We start from the raw sequence: 17,513 nt of genomic DNA, 5'->3' as shown, positions 1-17,513 counted from the left end.
TTGAAAAATGGTCTTTCCACGAGAGATTTTCCCGACGGACAAGCATGTCCTAGGCCAAGTATAAATAAGTTCCAATCAACTTTATTTATTATTATTATTCATTTATTTATTTGTTTTAAATATGTTGAACGTGGGTCACTATTTTCCTTAGAATACATTTATCACGTGTTTTTTGTTTTGTTTTTCAACAAGAACTGTTCAAAATGTTACTGCCTCGCCAAAACACACACACAAAAAAACCTATTCACCTTTGGTTATTTAGCATTATCCATATGCAAAAATGTAACGACATAAAATCTGGCCAGATCGATCCGCAATGATAACAGAATCGAAGAATTGATTTTTTCCCATCAAATGAACCCTTTTTAATTTCAAGTTAACTTTTTGTAACTTCAAATTAACTTTTTTTAAATTTCAAATTTACCCGTAAATTAAACCTCCCCCCAGTAGATGGTATGATATATAAGCTTCTAAAGTAAAATTCCTGTATACTTGCCAATTTAGTTAAAATATAAGTAATTGGGATCTTAGAAGGCCACTCGAAAATTAATAAAATAAACAGTTATATGCAATTAAGTATATAATCAACCGAATCTTCTAGTTTTCATATTTTATACAAGAAACAATTTTATATTTTAAAAAAATTCTCACATTAAAAAAAGAATCCGGTCTTTTTATCTTTACTTTTCTATTATTATCTATTTAATTTTAATTAATATTCATGCAGTTTTTTGTATAAGAATACGTTTTATATTTAAAATCTCGAATTAAAAGAAGAATCAAATGTACAGAAATTTTACTTTTCATGCATACATATTATACCATCTATTAAGTTTTTTTCAATGGTATAGAGGATGAGTTAATTTGAAATTAAATTAGGTTAATTTGAAGTTCAAAACGTAAATTTGAAATTAAAAAAGGTTGATTTAAAATACTTAATTTGAAGTTGCAAATAAGTTCAATTTAAAATTACAAAATGTTAATTTGAAGTTATGCTTTACAGAAAGGGTTAATGTGAAAAGAAAAACGCTTGATTTCAAATCAAAAAGGATTACGGAAAAAAGCTATTTAACTTTTAATTCAACCAACAGACCAAAACATCTAATAAAAATATATAAAAAAATCAAGAATAAATAGGTAATTATTTAAATTATTAGGAGATTATATGAATATAATATAATTTATATTTAAACAAAAATCCAAAAGATGCAGGCATTTTACTTTACATACTTACATTTTATACTATCACCTAAGTTTTTTATTGATTAAAAAAAGTGTTAATTTAAAATTAAAAAATATAAACTTACACAGAAAAAAACTAACGTTTAATTCAACCTTTTGTTTTTATAGTTAATTTTCTATAATTTTTAATCGTAATTGTAATTTTTTTCATATGTCTTATAAGAACCTAATTATTTTATGTTTAACCTATAAAATGCAACGATAAAAATTTTTATTTTTCATGTTTATATTTCATACCTCCTTCTAGTTTTTTTTATTGATTTAAGGAAGTGTTAATTAGAAATTAAAAAGGATAAAATTTCACGGAAAAAAAATATTTAACGTTTAATTCATCCAACAGACCAAAACAGCTAATAAAATATACATAAAGGTCAGAATCAATGAGGGAATCATTCGATTTTATATTTAATTTTCTATAATTTTTAATCTTAATTGTAATTTTTTTTCATATGTCTTATAAGAACCTAATTATTTTATGTTTAACCAAAAAATGCAACGATGAGGGATTTTACTTTATATCCTTATATTTCATACCTTCTCCTATGTTTTTTATTGATTCAAAGAAGTGTTGATTTGAAATTAAAAAAGATAAAATTTCACAGAAAAAAAATTAACGTTTAATTCATCCAACAGACCAAATCAGCTAATAAAGATATACATAAAGATCAGAATCAATGAGGGAATCATCTGTTTTTACATATAATTTTCTATAATTTTTAATCGTAATTGCAATTTTTTCATATGTCTTATAAGAACCTAATTATTTTATGTTTAACCAAAAAATGCAACGATGAGGGATTTTACTTTACTTGCTTATATTTCATACCTTCTCCTTTGTTTTTTATTGATTCAAAGAAGTGTTGATTTGAAATTAAAAAAGATAAAATTTAACGTTTAATTCATCCAACAGACCAAATCAGCTAATAAAGATATACATAAAGATCAGAATCAATGAGGGAATCATCTGTTTTTACATATAATTTTCTATAATTTTTAATCGTAATTGCAATTTTTTCATATGTCTTATAAGAACCTAATTATTTTATATTTAAACGAACTAACGCAACGATTCAGGGATTTTACCTCAAATACTCATATTTCAATAATCTAAGTTTTTTGTTGACCTTATGATCTTGCATATTAGCCATAGTACGAATTCTTGTGTGTTCAAATTGGGGGTTATCGGGAAAAAAGGGCCAGAGGCGACGGTAGGAATCGAACCCACGACCGCGGCGTGAGAGTCTCTCATGCTAACCACTCGGCTACTCCCAAAAGGGTTAAGTTGAAATTTGATGTGATTTGAAAGTAAAAAAGTCTAATTTGATGTTAGAAAAGGATTAATTTTACTGAAAGAAACTACATCATCTTTGGTGGTTACCCAACGTAAATGGTAGGTTCTTTGTACAGTGAAACTTCCGATTATGGACTCTTCTGTTCTTTTTTCTAGTTTTAGTTCTTATAAATGGTCCAAATTTTTTCAATTCCATGCGATTATTTTGGATCATCTTACAATCATCATTACAAAAAGGCCACACGCTTCGAAGACAATTGTTCTTGTTTCAAAAATTCCTCTGAACTCTACAGGGTCTTCGCTCTGCTGAAAACTCAAAAGACCAGGGGGTAAAGTCCGTTTGTAAAGTCCGTCCAGAGGGAGATAAAACACTGTTCAAACAGAGGGAGGCGTCGTCGGCCTGTTTGCCGGTTGCGGGGGCGGCGTGGAGGCGACTTATGAATGAAATTGCAAGTTACCACCGGCTGGGATGTTTGCCCGCTGAGATAAGGAAGCGATGGCTGGAAGTTGGGTGGGAGAAGTTGGAAGTCATGCGCACCCAACGGGCCCAATAGCCTTAGCCCTCCACATACAACCATCTTTACAATCATAGCAATATTTATTTTCATCCTACGTCCCAGGTTTCTCTCTTTGATCCAACTCTTTACTTTTTTTCCTTTGAAAGTCTCATTAATCGATTGTAAAAACCTAGGGAAAAACTGTAATCTATCGTTGCGCGGTTCACCGGATCGAGTCTTATCACACCCGATGAATCATGATCATAACAAGTCTGACTATCTATGGCTTGAAGGATTGGACGAAGTTCCAAGGATCTATCGTCGTCTTCCTGGACTCAACAGTACTTTGCAAACATCGACAAAACCCATCTTTCGACGATGGCTTGAAGCCAAAACTCGTCCTGGAATTTAATTTTATTTTAAAAAGATTATTTGGAAATCCTTGGTGTGGTGTGACGTAGGTTTTAGAAAAACATTTTCTTCATCGTGCCAACGTTTCTAACTTTATTGAGATCATCTTCAGGGCCTGGGACTTATAAACATGGTTAAATTTTACAAATACGCGTAGGATGTGGAAAAAATCATAATAATATGAAAAGAAAAAAATTGAATTTATACAATGCTAGAAATTTTAAATTCAATCAAAGTATTTGTACTCACTTTGAGTATAAATTCAATTTTTTTTCTTTTCTTCTTCTTATTATTTTCGCAGTGTATAAAGATTGGTGAACCTATACCATCATGTGTTATGATCTAAACCCAATTAGCTGCAATAAAAACAATAATCTAGGCACAGACTATACAGACTTCAGAAACAACAAAGCGGTTCAAATAATTCTTTGAAATTTGGAAAGCATTTTGATGAACTTTCAACTCTAACGCAAGAACTTGGAAAAGTATAAGCCAAATGTTACTTTAATACTTTCAAACCTGCCTAGTATCTTTGTTTTTGTTTGTTTTATTTTTGTGGGAAAAGTTCCTTACAATAAATTAATAACAGCCGCGTGCAAAAAGTAAATTTTGTGATGATCAAAAATATTTCATTTAACTTATTAACCTGAATATTAAATGTAATAAATTTCCTGTTTACCTGAAAATTGTTATAATTAGCTCAATTCATAAAGGAGGCGACCCAAATATGTTTGAAAATTTCCGACCAATCTCACTACTGCCTGTGTTGTCTAAAATCTGGAATATTTAAACGTTTCGAATCTAATGGTTTGTTTTCAAACTCTCAATTCGGGGGATTTGGAAAAAAAACACTGCATAAGCCTTATTTGCTTAAGTTTTGTTAACTTCTCAATTGATGCATTCAATAAGGGTAATTACTCCAATGTAAAGCTTTCGACTGTGTATCTCATAGATTCCTTTTAGAAAAATTATCATTATACCATTTCAGTATTGAAGTCTGATCTGGAAAATAGAAGGCGAGTGGTAAAATGTAATGAAAGGTTTTCATCGGAGTAACAGTGTCTCAGGGTTCGATTCTAAGACACATATTGTACATAATTTTCACGAACTATCTTTACAATTACTTTCCCACAATTCACATTACAGCATATGCTGATGATTGCTGGTCGGACGAAATAATCTAATTTGGAAAAGTTGTTCGTTCAAAATGGTCTATTGCTAAACAGAGAGAAAACAAATGTTATGATTCTGAAAATTTGTACTTCAAAAAATAATGTAGTAACCGACAATCAACCAATGAAACCTTCAAAAAACGTAAATCTATTAGAATTTTAGGGAGTTTAAAGTACAGGGAACGGGTGTGCTCGGCCGGTGGCACTTTACTCCCCAGGAAAATTAATTAAGTACATATAAGTAGAACGGCTAGATGTACGATAGTACGAAGCCAAGGAGCGCTAAGGGGAAAAAGTACAGGGAATGTTGCAAAGAAACATTTACTAAATTAAATATTTTGACTGTTAGGGGCGTCGGTGACCGCAACGGTTTAGGCGTTGACACGGCGCTCATCACTGTAAGGTAAAGGTCCCGGGTTCGAATCCAGCGGCCCTGCATTCGAACCCGACATACAAATGGGCTTTTTTTTCAAAACACAGCTCTCCGAGAGTTGATATAACCTCTCCTGTTGCAAACCCTCGTAAAAAAAATTGCCTAAGCTTATTTATTTTACGTGTGATGTATTGTAACAAGCAAAGTGGGATTAAAAAAAAAATTAAATCTGTAAATAATCACTATAGGAGTGGCTGAACCTTAAGAGATGTAAAAACTCTTGTAAATAAAGGGCGGTAAATTTTTTTTATTAATATACCAGAGGATGTCAGACAGTTACCAGAAAAAAAATCAAACTTAATATAACAAAATTCCTCTGTTAAGCCTTTTATGGCTTCGTTTTTTCATGTATTAATAGTGAGATGAAAATGAATTAATTTGTACTGCCTTTGATAAATGTAATGACAAAATTTGTATTTTGTTTCCTTAAAACGATAAAATTTTTAAATCTTTGTATTAGAGGATTCTTTTTACATTTTGTAAAGAAATAATAGGCAAAAATCTGTAACTAGCAATAATTTAAAAAACACTCAGGAGGAGATGAATAATTTTTATTGTATATGAAAACTGATTGTTTTTGCTTTAAGGGGAGGGTAAAAATGATTAAAATTTTCTTTTTAAACATGTGCCCACACGAAACAAAGAAAATTCCATTATGTTTTCAATCGCGATTTATTTCACCCCGTTCTGTTTTCAGCTCGGGACCGAACGCGTATTTTTTTCTGCATGTTTACAGGCGACAGAGCGAGCGGCTCCTCATAACCGGTAATTGTCTGTCTCCACGGTTGTCCCTGCGTTTTTCAACAGCTATTCAAAGGTGATCCGCCTCACTATAGAACTATATCGGGTGCTACGAACCGGTTGAAAGGACATACAATGACTCGCCTTAGACCAACATTTCCTTCCTTCCGGAGTGGAACTCCACTGACAAATCGAACTCTTAAAACTTACTTCCAAAGACTTTACAAAAAGTGAAGTTGAAATGAGAGTTGACGTTGAATGAGAAAAAATTTGCATGGTGTATATTTTACATTGAAAAAACAAACAAAAACAGATATATATCAAAAAGGACCTACCGAATTCCGTTTAAGTCACCTATTTAGGACTTATGACTAGTCATCACATTGACATGAAATCCTCAGAAAACTTTAACCAGTCTTTGAAGACCGAAATATGTTTTGAACTATCACTATGCAAGACATCACTGCGACCACTTTGGACATAAGGTATGAACTGTGGGGCTGCGCCAAGCTATCAAATAGCCAGCGAAATCCTTCCAACCAAAAACTGGATGGATTATCTAAGAGACGATTTGAGCATATGCCATTTGGTTTAAATGAATTGTAAATGTGTTAGCCATCGTCTTGTAGCTTTCCTTTTTCTTGAATCAAGTATCTAATTTTTGGGGATGCTTATAGGTATTCTTTTAGTACTTTAGTATTTTGTATTATTCCCAACTGCATCTTGTATGATATTAAAATTTTCTACTTCACGATCAGGCTGGTGGTTTGTTTCTAAATTAACGTTTAGCCTGATGGTATTTGCAACTTGAAATACAAAACTTTTACAGTCTACATCTGTCTGACTGACAAACATACTATGTCTTTTCCGTTTTCTGACTAACCCTTTATGTAGTCTTAACATGATTCCGAGAGTGGAGAGAGTTTAGATCGAAATTTGCCTCGACATAAACGAAGTAAGGTGAGACTTTTCTTGATACAAAAAAACCTACCGAATCTGGTATTTTATTATTATCTGTTGGCCAATAAGTTGGCTTACCTGTTTATGATAGTTGCATCTCATCATATCGATCGCCTTTCTTAGTTGTTAATCTTGACACCCACTCGACAGTTTTTGCATCGAACTACTCACCTACAATGTATCTCACTCATAGATTTTTCAGAAAGTTTGTGTAGTTGTCAGATTTAAGGTGGGCAATAAATTGCACCAATTTTGAATTTTTTCTTGAGTGATTTCATAGAAATCATAGTTAGCTGTATCTTTTCGTTTTGTAGGTGTTGTTGTTAGTGGTAGTTGATGTTATCTTTAACTATGACGACTATCACTGGAGGTCATGATTTAATTAAGGAAACAACCCTCCACATAGAAATTATAAATGATGGGGTGAGTGTGGAGTTCAATCCTTTTTAAAAAAGAGGGTTCCTACTCACATTAAGTATGTTACTTAGTGTGAGTAGGAACCATCTTTTTTAAAAAGGATACAACCCTCCACTGTACATAAACAACAAGGTTATCAAATTAGGTACTTAGGAGTAAACCTAGAAAGCAGACTAGAATCGCGACCAAGTAAGAGAAAACTTAACAGATTTGGACAACTACGAGGACTTTTAGTACCGAAATCACAGGTAACATTACTGCGACCAGTTTGGTCATACGCTGTGGAACTATGGAATTCAGCCAACTCAAAATCCAGCGAATTCCTTCAAATGAAAAATCCTCAGGCAAGTTTTACTGTGGCATTAAAAAAACCCTTCAGCATACCTTTTGTAAACGGACTGATTCGATCCTTCCAGAAGTATCTTTCGATCCATAATAACCCTTATTGGGTTGGTTTAATTCTGTTGACTTTCGTCTTATCTAATTCGAAATAAACCTTTTATGCGCGATAGCCCTTCACGGGAGAAAATTTAATATGCGATCCCACCCTACTATTTATGCTGTTGATTGTCCTACACATCCCATGATCATTATTGCCACCGGATGACTCTGCATGTCTTCTAACCTGAATTCAAGTAACCTCAAACATCCAACTCCCCCAATGCAAGTTTTCGATCTATCCTAATCCTACAGCCTAAGCTTAAATTCAATTTCCCATCCATGTCGCGTTAAACGACAATGTCCTCACCCATCAATCCTTCACATTTGTCAAAATGTAATTTGTTGTTTGGTAGGTCTGCACCTTTATTTATTCAATGTTGTTGTTATCCTTTGCTGTTGTTGTCTTCGCACCGAAATTTTTTATTCTTAGTATTGTGTCATTCAATCTTTATTGCTCTCGTTACTTGTTATTTATTTATTGCTTTATGAACTTCTAGTCATGCTAAAAAACGGAATTTGATACTTCATAGGTCCGTACTCTTGCTGAATGTTCCAAAACGAAGAAAAAAAAAAGAAAAAAAATCAATCCTTCATACTTTATCCTCGGATGATGGTTGGTTTCTTTTAACCTGGGTCCTCCGGATATCTATTCTTCTAATGAAAAGTCCTTGGGCACAAGTGAGGCCTCACAAAGACTTAACACACTTTTCATCAACGAAAGTTTTTTTAAAAGTAAATTATAATAAAGAATTATTTTTAAAAATATTGTAAAAGGATCCGATCCTTCCAGAATTTTTACACGAGTCTTTCGACCCATCTTAACCCATACTGGTTTGGTTTAATCTGTTGTCCTCTCATCTAGTTCGAAATAAATTAATCCTTTACGTGCGGCAGCCCTTCATGGAAGAAAATTTAAAATGTGGTCTTATCCTACCATGTATAATGCTGAATGTCCTACACATCCTTACACCACAGGATGGCTCCGCATGTCTTCTAACCTGAATCCATGTAACCTCAATCTAAGCTTTCTATCCATCATAATCCCTTAAATACAATTTTCCATCCTGTGGCCTTAAATTACGACCTCGAGACCTCCTCGCCCCTTAATCCCTCATATTGAGCGGCAGCGGTGTTTTCTCTTAACCTGTGTTGTCCGAGTATCATGCTTCTTCCGATGAAAAGTCCATTTATAATGAATACTTTCCTTCCTATCCCAAGACCATCATTACTTAAAGGTTAAAAGTCTTCCTCTATACAAGACATTTCTGCGATCATTTTGGACATACGGTGTGGAACTGCAGTTCCGCCAAGCAATCCAATCAAAAGTCCTCAAATTTCCAAAGCTCCTTACTACATCAATGAACTCATTTTTTATCAACCGAACTGATCCGATCACACTTCCAAAAGTTCCCATCCAAGCTTTTGATCTATCCTAATCTCATACCGAGTGCATGTGTTGGCCGGTTTTCTTCAATCTGTGTCTTATGGGTACAATGTTGGAATTAATGTGTGATTGAAAAAACAAACCAAAACTTTATTTTTTTTATTGTGAGGTTCGGTTTTCCAATTCATCTCGTTCGTAGTAAAGGGTTAAATTATCCGGAAAAAAACAACAGTGCGGAAAGTTTTTAAAGGCAATCTGGGAGATAGGGAAGAACCCGTGGATTTTCAGTTCAAAAAATCACACAATTGCGATAATAAATCCAATAAAAAAAGTTTTAATTCGACCGTACAGGGTCTAAGAAAAAATGGGTGTTATGGGTTAATGTCCTTCCTAGTTAACAAAAAGAAAGAAAAAAAAAAGCCTTCCGAATTTCGTCTAATTATAGTCTCGCCTGGGCTTAAGTAGAGTTCTTGAGGCTCAAGTTTAAGCCGTTCTTCGGAAGATAATGCTTCCCTCCTTGGGTAGAAATGCCAAAGAGCGTTTACGTGCTGGCGCTCCTTTCTATTGATAGCTAGATCAACTAGTCCGTGATGCCATTAAACCGAGAGCTACTATTCCTTTCTAAACCCGTCCTGCCCGTACTCCGACCCCCCCGACTACCAGAAGACCTTCACTCCTTGCCAACATAATTCATCTCTCTCCAGCTCACGTTTGTTATTCCCGAGTAGGAAAGTTTCAATTTTCGGGCTATTTATTGCTCCCAAAAAAAAGTTATAAAATCGGTTCAACTTCAAAACGTCTTTCTTTTTATTTGTTGAGTGAAAAACCGGCAGCCGATAGGCAAAGAATTTTGATTCATGGAACCTGAATATTCTTCAACAGACAATATCCTTCAACTTGAAATTAAATCGGGTAAGAATATAAAAAACGCATTCGAAGGAGGTGAATATACAGACAAACTGCTGATAAATGGACAACTAGCAGGCCAACTTATAAAACTTAACAATAAATGGATTTTTCAACTATTTCCGAAAAGAATCCTGGAAAAAATAAACAAAGCCGTAACATAAAGAGGTGAATAAGGAGGTAAACTGCTGATGAATGGACAACTAGCAGGCCAACTTATAAAACTTAACAATAAATGGATTTAGCAACTATTTCCGAAAAGAAGCCTGGAAAAAATAAACAAAGCCGTAACATAAAGAGGTGAATAAGGAGNTTGGCACGATAAAAAAAATGTTTTTCTGAAACCTACATCACACCAGACCGCATCTCACGATCTCTGAATAATCATCGATTAACGGTCACTAATCACCATACATTAAATTCAAATATTGTATGTTGTTTTTATACTGATAAAAAATTAAAATATCCGCTAAAATGAGAAATATGTAGCCCAATTATACCTGGTTCTTAACGAAAATCCATCTATAATAGAAAATCAAATTTTCTACCTCTTGTACACGAATTATAAAACTGACGGCATCGTTTACTTTTTTTGTTCCAGGTTTGGTTTCAAAACAAAAGGAGTAAAGAACGAAGATTGAAGCAGCTGACGTCTATGGGACGGGGTCCGTTTTTCGGAGGGACCAGGAAAATGCGCGGCTTCCCGATGAACCTGAGCCCCGGCGGCTTGGAAGAGGGTCCACCCGGATTTCCCTATTTCACCTCCGACGCCGCCAAGTTCGACTTCGGCTACCCACCACCTCAAGGATTCCATCACGAGTTCTTCGGAGGACACCATCCACCACCGCCGCCTTTCAACCCCACAGGTGATTTTTTTATATTTTCTTCTCCCTTGACGCCCTTTGAAGTATTAATTTATGACCCGGGGCAGGCGTTTGTCCAATTCGGTTTAATGATGACAGCGCACGCTATTCTCTTCTAACGGCATTTGTTTTCCGATCCATTAAAGACATTAAGATTTTGTAATTCAGGGAAAATGGAAAAAGCCTGATTCAAATAAGAAGAAAATTTTGTGTTTCAGCCCAAAGGAATTTACAAAATTACCCAAAATCAGACCTTAGTCTTATATGGTCCCCATGGCGTAGCTCTAAGGGATGTCAACATATATGTCATTTCAAACCCAAAGCGTGCACTCTCGTTCATTCCTAAATACATTTTTTCTATTTTCATACATTTTATTAGTGTAGGTTAGTGGAGTAATTTATATTCCTCCAACACCCATTGCACATTCACTCTAAGGGCACGCAAAAGGAAACAAAAAACGATAGTGCTCAAGGGCGATTGCTGCAAGCTTTCTATATGGAGCCAGTCAACTGGCAACTTTCAATAAAATATCAAGCCTTTGACATTCTATGGTAAGAGCTTCGATTTATTTGTCCCGCCACCGAACTTAGGCTAACTTAGACTTAGGTCAACAGCTAAGTTATTTCAACCACAAATCATGCAGTTTGTAAGTCTGGACTATGGTTCATTCTGAAATACATTCTTGTCTATTTACATACCATTTATTCAAGTAGGATGGTAGATTATTGATATTCCTCCATTAACTGGTATTGCACTTTCACTCTAATAAATTCATTCACTCTTAAAATACAAAACGATATTTCTTTTTTTTTAGCTTTGGAGTGTGGTAAAAAGCATCAAGCTTAACGAAGAGCTCTAGATAAAAAATGGAAATGCCCAATAGACCAATACTGGTCGCGGTGCAGAAGTCTTACAGAGGCTCCTATATAATCTAATCTCTAATCTTCACTCTAATAAATTCATTCACTCTTATAAAACAAAAATATATTTCTACCAAGTAAACAATAAAACATCCCTGGTACCTAAATAAAACACTTTGCTGTGCTCAAGCTAGATTCTAATATTTCATTTCTACAGTGCTCTCTATATGGAGCCAATCAACTGGCAACCTTTAATTAAGAATTAAATTCATCTAAATTTTTTTTAGTAAATCACATTATTAAGTTGACACGGTGTATAAAAACGGGTTTTTTCTCATATAAAGGTTTTTGACTAAGGTTTCGCGAACCTGCAGTCGTTTTGGTCATTCACAGACCACTGGAGTAATGACGAAATACGTCTGGCCTGTTAAAGGTGGCCATTCACGATCGCTCCAANGACGTTCCGAGCGACTGGCTGTGGAGCGGTCGTGAATGACCCCTCAAATTTCAGTCACTCCAAATGGAGCTATACGGCTTGGCGCGGTTCCATTTGGAGCGATCGTGAATGGCCACCTTAAAGCAGCGAGGTTAAGCGGACCAGGATAATCGGGAACAATATAATAAAAGTTATATTAGAGTTATTCCCTTACATTATATAACAAATTTGATTGAGTGTCAACACACATAAACAATTGCAAAGTTATGTGAAGCCAAATTGTTTATATTAATTTTTGATCAAAGTCGATAAGGATTCCTTAAATTTACCTTTGTCTGGTTTGGTAAAGCATTTTGTCTCAGCCCTTTTCACTGTCTTTTAACATGTAAGATTTTTTTAATTTACTTTCTGGATCTCTTTGTTCGTTTGGCGAGTTCCGTTGTTGAAAGGAGGAAAAAGTAAAAAAGCAACAGCAATTAATGTCCGACAGAAAACGACTAGCATCAAAACCAAAACTGTTTTCCTTTTTTATCTTCATCTTCTTGCCTCTGGCCTTGAGTCTGTGCTGGTAATTTCGTTGTTCCTTTCAACGGTTTAATAACTCTCTCTCCTCGTAGCGGACTTGTCAAAACAGCACTCCTTCTGTACACGGTCCGGACATTCAGAAACTCAACCCACCCACGCTAAACGGACGGTAAATCTCAATTTATAAGCCGCCTTGGGAAATATTAAAAAACGCCTTTTTAATAAAATTTACACTGAACCTGGGAAAACATCAACTTTTAAGAGGTTTTTGGCCTGAAACGAGGAGTATGTGTTATTATTTTTAAATGGCGGTCATCAGCGTCTCTCACATCGCCTTTCTTGGATTGGATTATGGATTGTGGTTGGAAGGAATTGTTCCATATTACCTCCACTTCCCAGAGAAATCGGCCGTTCATCAATGTACTAACTGACCTAGGTGCCGAGCATGCTTTTTTTACAATTTATTTTCTGCCTAAGTGCATATATTTTAAGGTTATTATATGCCATTCGATTTTTTTTTGTTTTGTTCATGCTACGATAAGATTCTATTAAATGAAACCAGTTGCAAGAAAGTTACAAAAGCTATAAAACAAAAATGTAAACTAAGCTTAAAAACCAATTCTGATTCGTTTTAGGAATACATTACAACCCTTAAATATAAATTTTCGTAAAACATAGACATTTTGTGACTGGATTGGGTTCGGGGAGACTTTTTTCTCTGATGTCCAGCGTTTCTCTTGAAAAATTTTAAAAAACTTTATTTTATCCAGGTTCAACCCCGTTGGAAAGCTGAATTATTTATTATATTGTCAAATTGAGAAAAATAACGATGAAATAAACAAAAACCCTCTTGGATGTTTTCTTTTATATCTTCAGTACTGTATTATTTATGGAGACCCGGTTTATGCTTTTACGTGCAGTTTATAGGCTTCCAAACTCATGTAAAGTTTCCAGAAAATGAGTGGTCATTTGTAAGTTATCATTACTTTTGTGATTTACGGGAAACAAAACGGCAGTTTTTGTAAGGCAAAAATTTGATGCATAAAATATTTTTATGAAAGGAGACCAAAAAAACTGATTCAGGAAAAACTAATTCAGATTCTTTGTAAGAACCCTACAAAACTCTCTGACATGCCAATTTTCATAGAAAACAAAAAATGGGCATTGTTTTATTGGATAAGTTCGAGTTAATTTCCTCCTCCGATGTCCAGTGTTTCAATAAAAAAATTGCCATTGAAAAAATGAAATGTCCTGCTTTCAGTATATATCAACATCTTTTGTATTGTTCGTCATTATAAATGAGAAAAATGATGAAATCGACAAAAAATGCCTCAAACGTTTGATTTGTCCATTATATTTAGTGGTCTATTGACCAAATTACTTCTTTCAATTAATTAATCTTTTTATGTAAGGTTTTGGTTGAAATGAAAAAGCTATTGCCACGAACGGGATTCGACCCCACAACCTTCGGCTAAATATGTCGCTTCTCAACCACTTGGTGTCAGAGTGGATCAAAGTCAGGATAGCTCAAGTGTTCGAGCAGGGGCGTATTTAGCCGAAGGTCGTGGGTTCGAATCCCGCTCGTGACACTAGCTTTTTCATTTCAACCAAAACCTTACATAAAAACGTTTTATTTTATATTTCCGTTCTAATTTATCTACGGAGACAGGTTTATGCCATTATATGTAGTTTATAGGCTTCTTAACTGTTGTAAAGTTTCCAGTAAATCAGTCGAATTGTTTCTAATTTATCATACTTTCGTGATTTTCGAAAAATAACGACCGCTTTTGGAAGGTGAAAATTGGATTTAAAAATATATTTATGAAAGCAGGCCAAATTTTTTTTAAAAATGTATTTTATCCAAATCCAACGTTATGCTGGAAAGCTGGATTATTTATATTTTAGACTCTATCAATAACTTTTATATTTTATGTTAGTATAAGAAAAATAAAAATGTTCAGAGGGTTCTAGATCCCTTCAAAGGTTCCAGTAGAACGGTTAACTTATTCCTGAATTACGGCGGTTTGTTATTTTAAAACAAAACTAATGCATTTGGAAGCAAATAATTTGATTTAAAAAAATTAAAGCAGGCCAAAAAATGGGAAAAAAACAATTCAGATTGTTTTAAAAATTTTGATAGCAAACCACAAATAGACATTGTTTGACTGGATTGAATTCCGGGTTAATTTCGTCCTCCAATGTTTAGCGTTTCACTTAAAAAATTCCTAACTTTTTTGGATTTTATCCAAATTCAATGTTCTGACTACCATTGTTAAGCTGCATTATTTGTCTTTTAGGCTATTTCAACATAATTTATATTTTATTTCATTATAAATGAGAAAAGTAAGGATAAAAATTAACGAAAACCTCTCAGACGGTTTGTTTAACAACTCCAGTTCTAATTTATTCATAGAAGCCAATGTTATGCCATTGTCTGTAGCTAAGAGGGCTCTAAATCGCTGTAAAGCTTTCCGTATATCTGTTGAGTTAATTACGACGATTTGTGTCATTTTCGAAATACAAATCAGGTCATTTAAGGACGAAGGAGAAAAATTGGATATAATTTTTTATTTATTTTTCCAAAAAGTTGTCTTCGGGGGAGGGTTTCAGGGTGAATAGCACGAACTTTGTTTTTTGCGAAAAAAATTTCTAGTCTGCTTTGCTAGATTATACACGTACTATATATCTGCCAGCCTAGTATGTGTATCATAGATGTAGCTTCAAGTCAAACTGGTCCTTTTTAACTTCTAATTAACCTCTTCAATTTCAAATTAACATTGTTTACTTACAAACTAACCCGTTTTAATTGAAAAATCACCCTTTTTAGTTTAAATTTAATTAACTATTAACTTCAAATTAACCCTTTTCAATTAAAAAATGAAAACTTTTAGTTTCAATTTAATCTTTTTTTAACTTCAAATTAACACGGTTTAATTAAAAATCAGCCCTTTTTAGTTTCAAATTAATATTTTTTAATTTCAAATTAACCCTTTTTAATTAAAAAATGAAAACTTTTAGTTTCAATTTAATCTTTTTTTAACTTCAAATTAACACGGATTAATTAAAAATCAGCCCTTTTTAGTTTCAAATTAATATTTTTTAACTTCAAATTAACCCTTTTTAATTAAAAAATGAAAACTTTTAGTTTCAATTTNTTGTACACTTCAAATTAACCCGTTTTAATTGAAAAAATCAACCTTTTTTAGCTTCAAATAAACCCTTTTTTAAAGCATAAAGTTAAATACCTGTATATTTGCACTTTTTTAAAATAAAATAATTTGCAATCTTAGAAGCCTATACATAACTACACGTAATAGCTATAGAACGGTTGTAATAACATTGAATTTAGATTAAATCCAGACAAGTTATGAATTTTTTAAGTGAAACATTGGACGTCGGAGAAAGAAATTAACCCGGAACTCAACCCAGTCAAACCATGCCTATTTTTTGTTTGATGTCAAAATTCATATTTAAGGGTTTTATATGGATCGTAAAATGAATCCGAGTTAAGAATTTTTAAGAAAATGAGAAATAAAATTGCCTCCTTCGTACGAACCCCAGCGAAAAAATGTCTTCTTTTCGATCGCCATGAAAATTCATATTTATTTATTTTTATTTTTTTAAAGACGCCTTACGTTTCCAGGTGGAGGGATGGAAGGTGGCGGCCTAGGTGGAATGACACCCGAATTCGTGAGCGGGGAAGGCGGCGGCCAGGGCGGCGGAGGCGGCTTCATGGGGGGCGGCGGCCAAAACGAACCACAGTCACATCTACTCCCACCGCCTCACAGAGACAGCCCAGAATTCATCACCGGACAAGGTATGACATAGACAAAAAAAAAAACAGATAAAATCTCACAGATTCCAGATCAACGGATTTAATAAATTCCAACTGTCCACGGTCAACCCTGACGCGTGTGTTATGTTTACTTCTTTCCCATTTTACAATAAAAAATGCGATAATTGAGATAAGCGTGAGAAATTGCGGCCTGTTTTAAATTTATTTCTATTAAACATAAAACCGAGTAACCTAACATTACGTATAAAAACCTCACGAAATGCAAACTACATACAAATACGGACAGAGTGGAAAGCATACTCATCCCCCTAGGAAGCCCTTTAGACGACCACGATCCGAGGATAGCGCCAAGATGAAATGTCACAACCTCTGGCCGGCTAGGTGCGATCCTGAGTCCTTTAATAAAGATCCCAGCCATAAGATCATCAGCCACCCCCTGGAGGGTTGGGATGTCTCATTTGACCAGTACCCTCAACCTAAGGTAATTTATTCTCAAACCGCTATCCAACCTCATTGAGCAAAACCGCTTAGGATCTATTCCCGTGGAGGAGGACTTACTTTTCTGGGGGACGGGAGAATCGACTAATTGTTTCAACCTTTTCACTGCGAGCTAATAACTAATGACTATAAACTAATGTTAATGACCATAGCTAGGATAGTGCGCAATCAAAACTAAGCACTTTCCTCAGTCCTTTGATTCTTCAGACAAAACCGGCTCTGAGTCTGCTTTGCCCTTCTTCTTTGGTAGGCAGTTGATGATACTGATGATGGAGAGCGAGGAACCGAATGTTTTATGTTCCCCAAGCACTACAATATATATTATTGTACTTTTCAAAGTTATTTAGTCCAGTTCAATCGACTCGATTTCTCTCTTAAGAAGTCATTGACTGCCAATGCTGCAATTCCCTTCCCTAGGTTTTCTTTTTATCTCAGGTTACATCTCGAGTCGGTTGTAATTAAGAAAGCAATGGTATAGCAGAAACTTCAAATCTTACCTGCTGAAAGCGCGTACCTTTGCCGTCTGTTTTGAAAGATAGATCTATTAGCTTGTCTTATGCCCGGTGATTTTGATCACTGCTTGAATTGTCCTTCTCAAGCCATTTTTAAAGCTGCTTCTAGATGAGGTCTAATGGTTAG

The 17,513-nt window shown here is 34.4% G+C and overlaps 1 protein-coding gene across 6 annotated transcripts in view; it reads left to right on the top strand.

Annotated features, from left to right (window-relative positions):
* Positions 1-17,513, top strand: part of LOC106673128 (LIM/homeobox protein Lhx5) — a 301,938-nt gene that overhangs the window by 133,886 nt on the left and 150,539 nt on the right. For all 6 annotated transcript variants that reach the window (XM_014405128.1, XM_024227615.1, XM_024227614.1 and 3 more), the window contains exons 6-7: positions 10,497-10,761; positions 16,224-16,397. In XM_014405128.1, the coding sequence (XP_014260614.1) occupies positions 10,497-10,761; positions 16,224-16,397 (439 nt within the window). The remainder of the gene's footprint in view (positions 1-10,496; positions 10,762-16,223; positions 16,398-17,513) is intronic.

This window comes from Cimex lectularius, unplaced genomic scaffold, assembly GCF_000648675.2.
Source record: "Cimex lectularius strain Harlan isolate CLEC.00 unplaced genomic scaffold, Clec_2.1 scaffold160, whole genome shotgun sequence".
Taxonomy (NCBI): Eukaryota; Metazoa; Arthropoda; class Insecta; order Hemiptera; family Cimicidae; genus Cimex; species Cimex lectularius.
The sequence above is the reverse complement of the archived record's forward strand: the minus strand, read 5'-3'. Positions and strand labels throughout refer to the sequence as shown.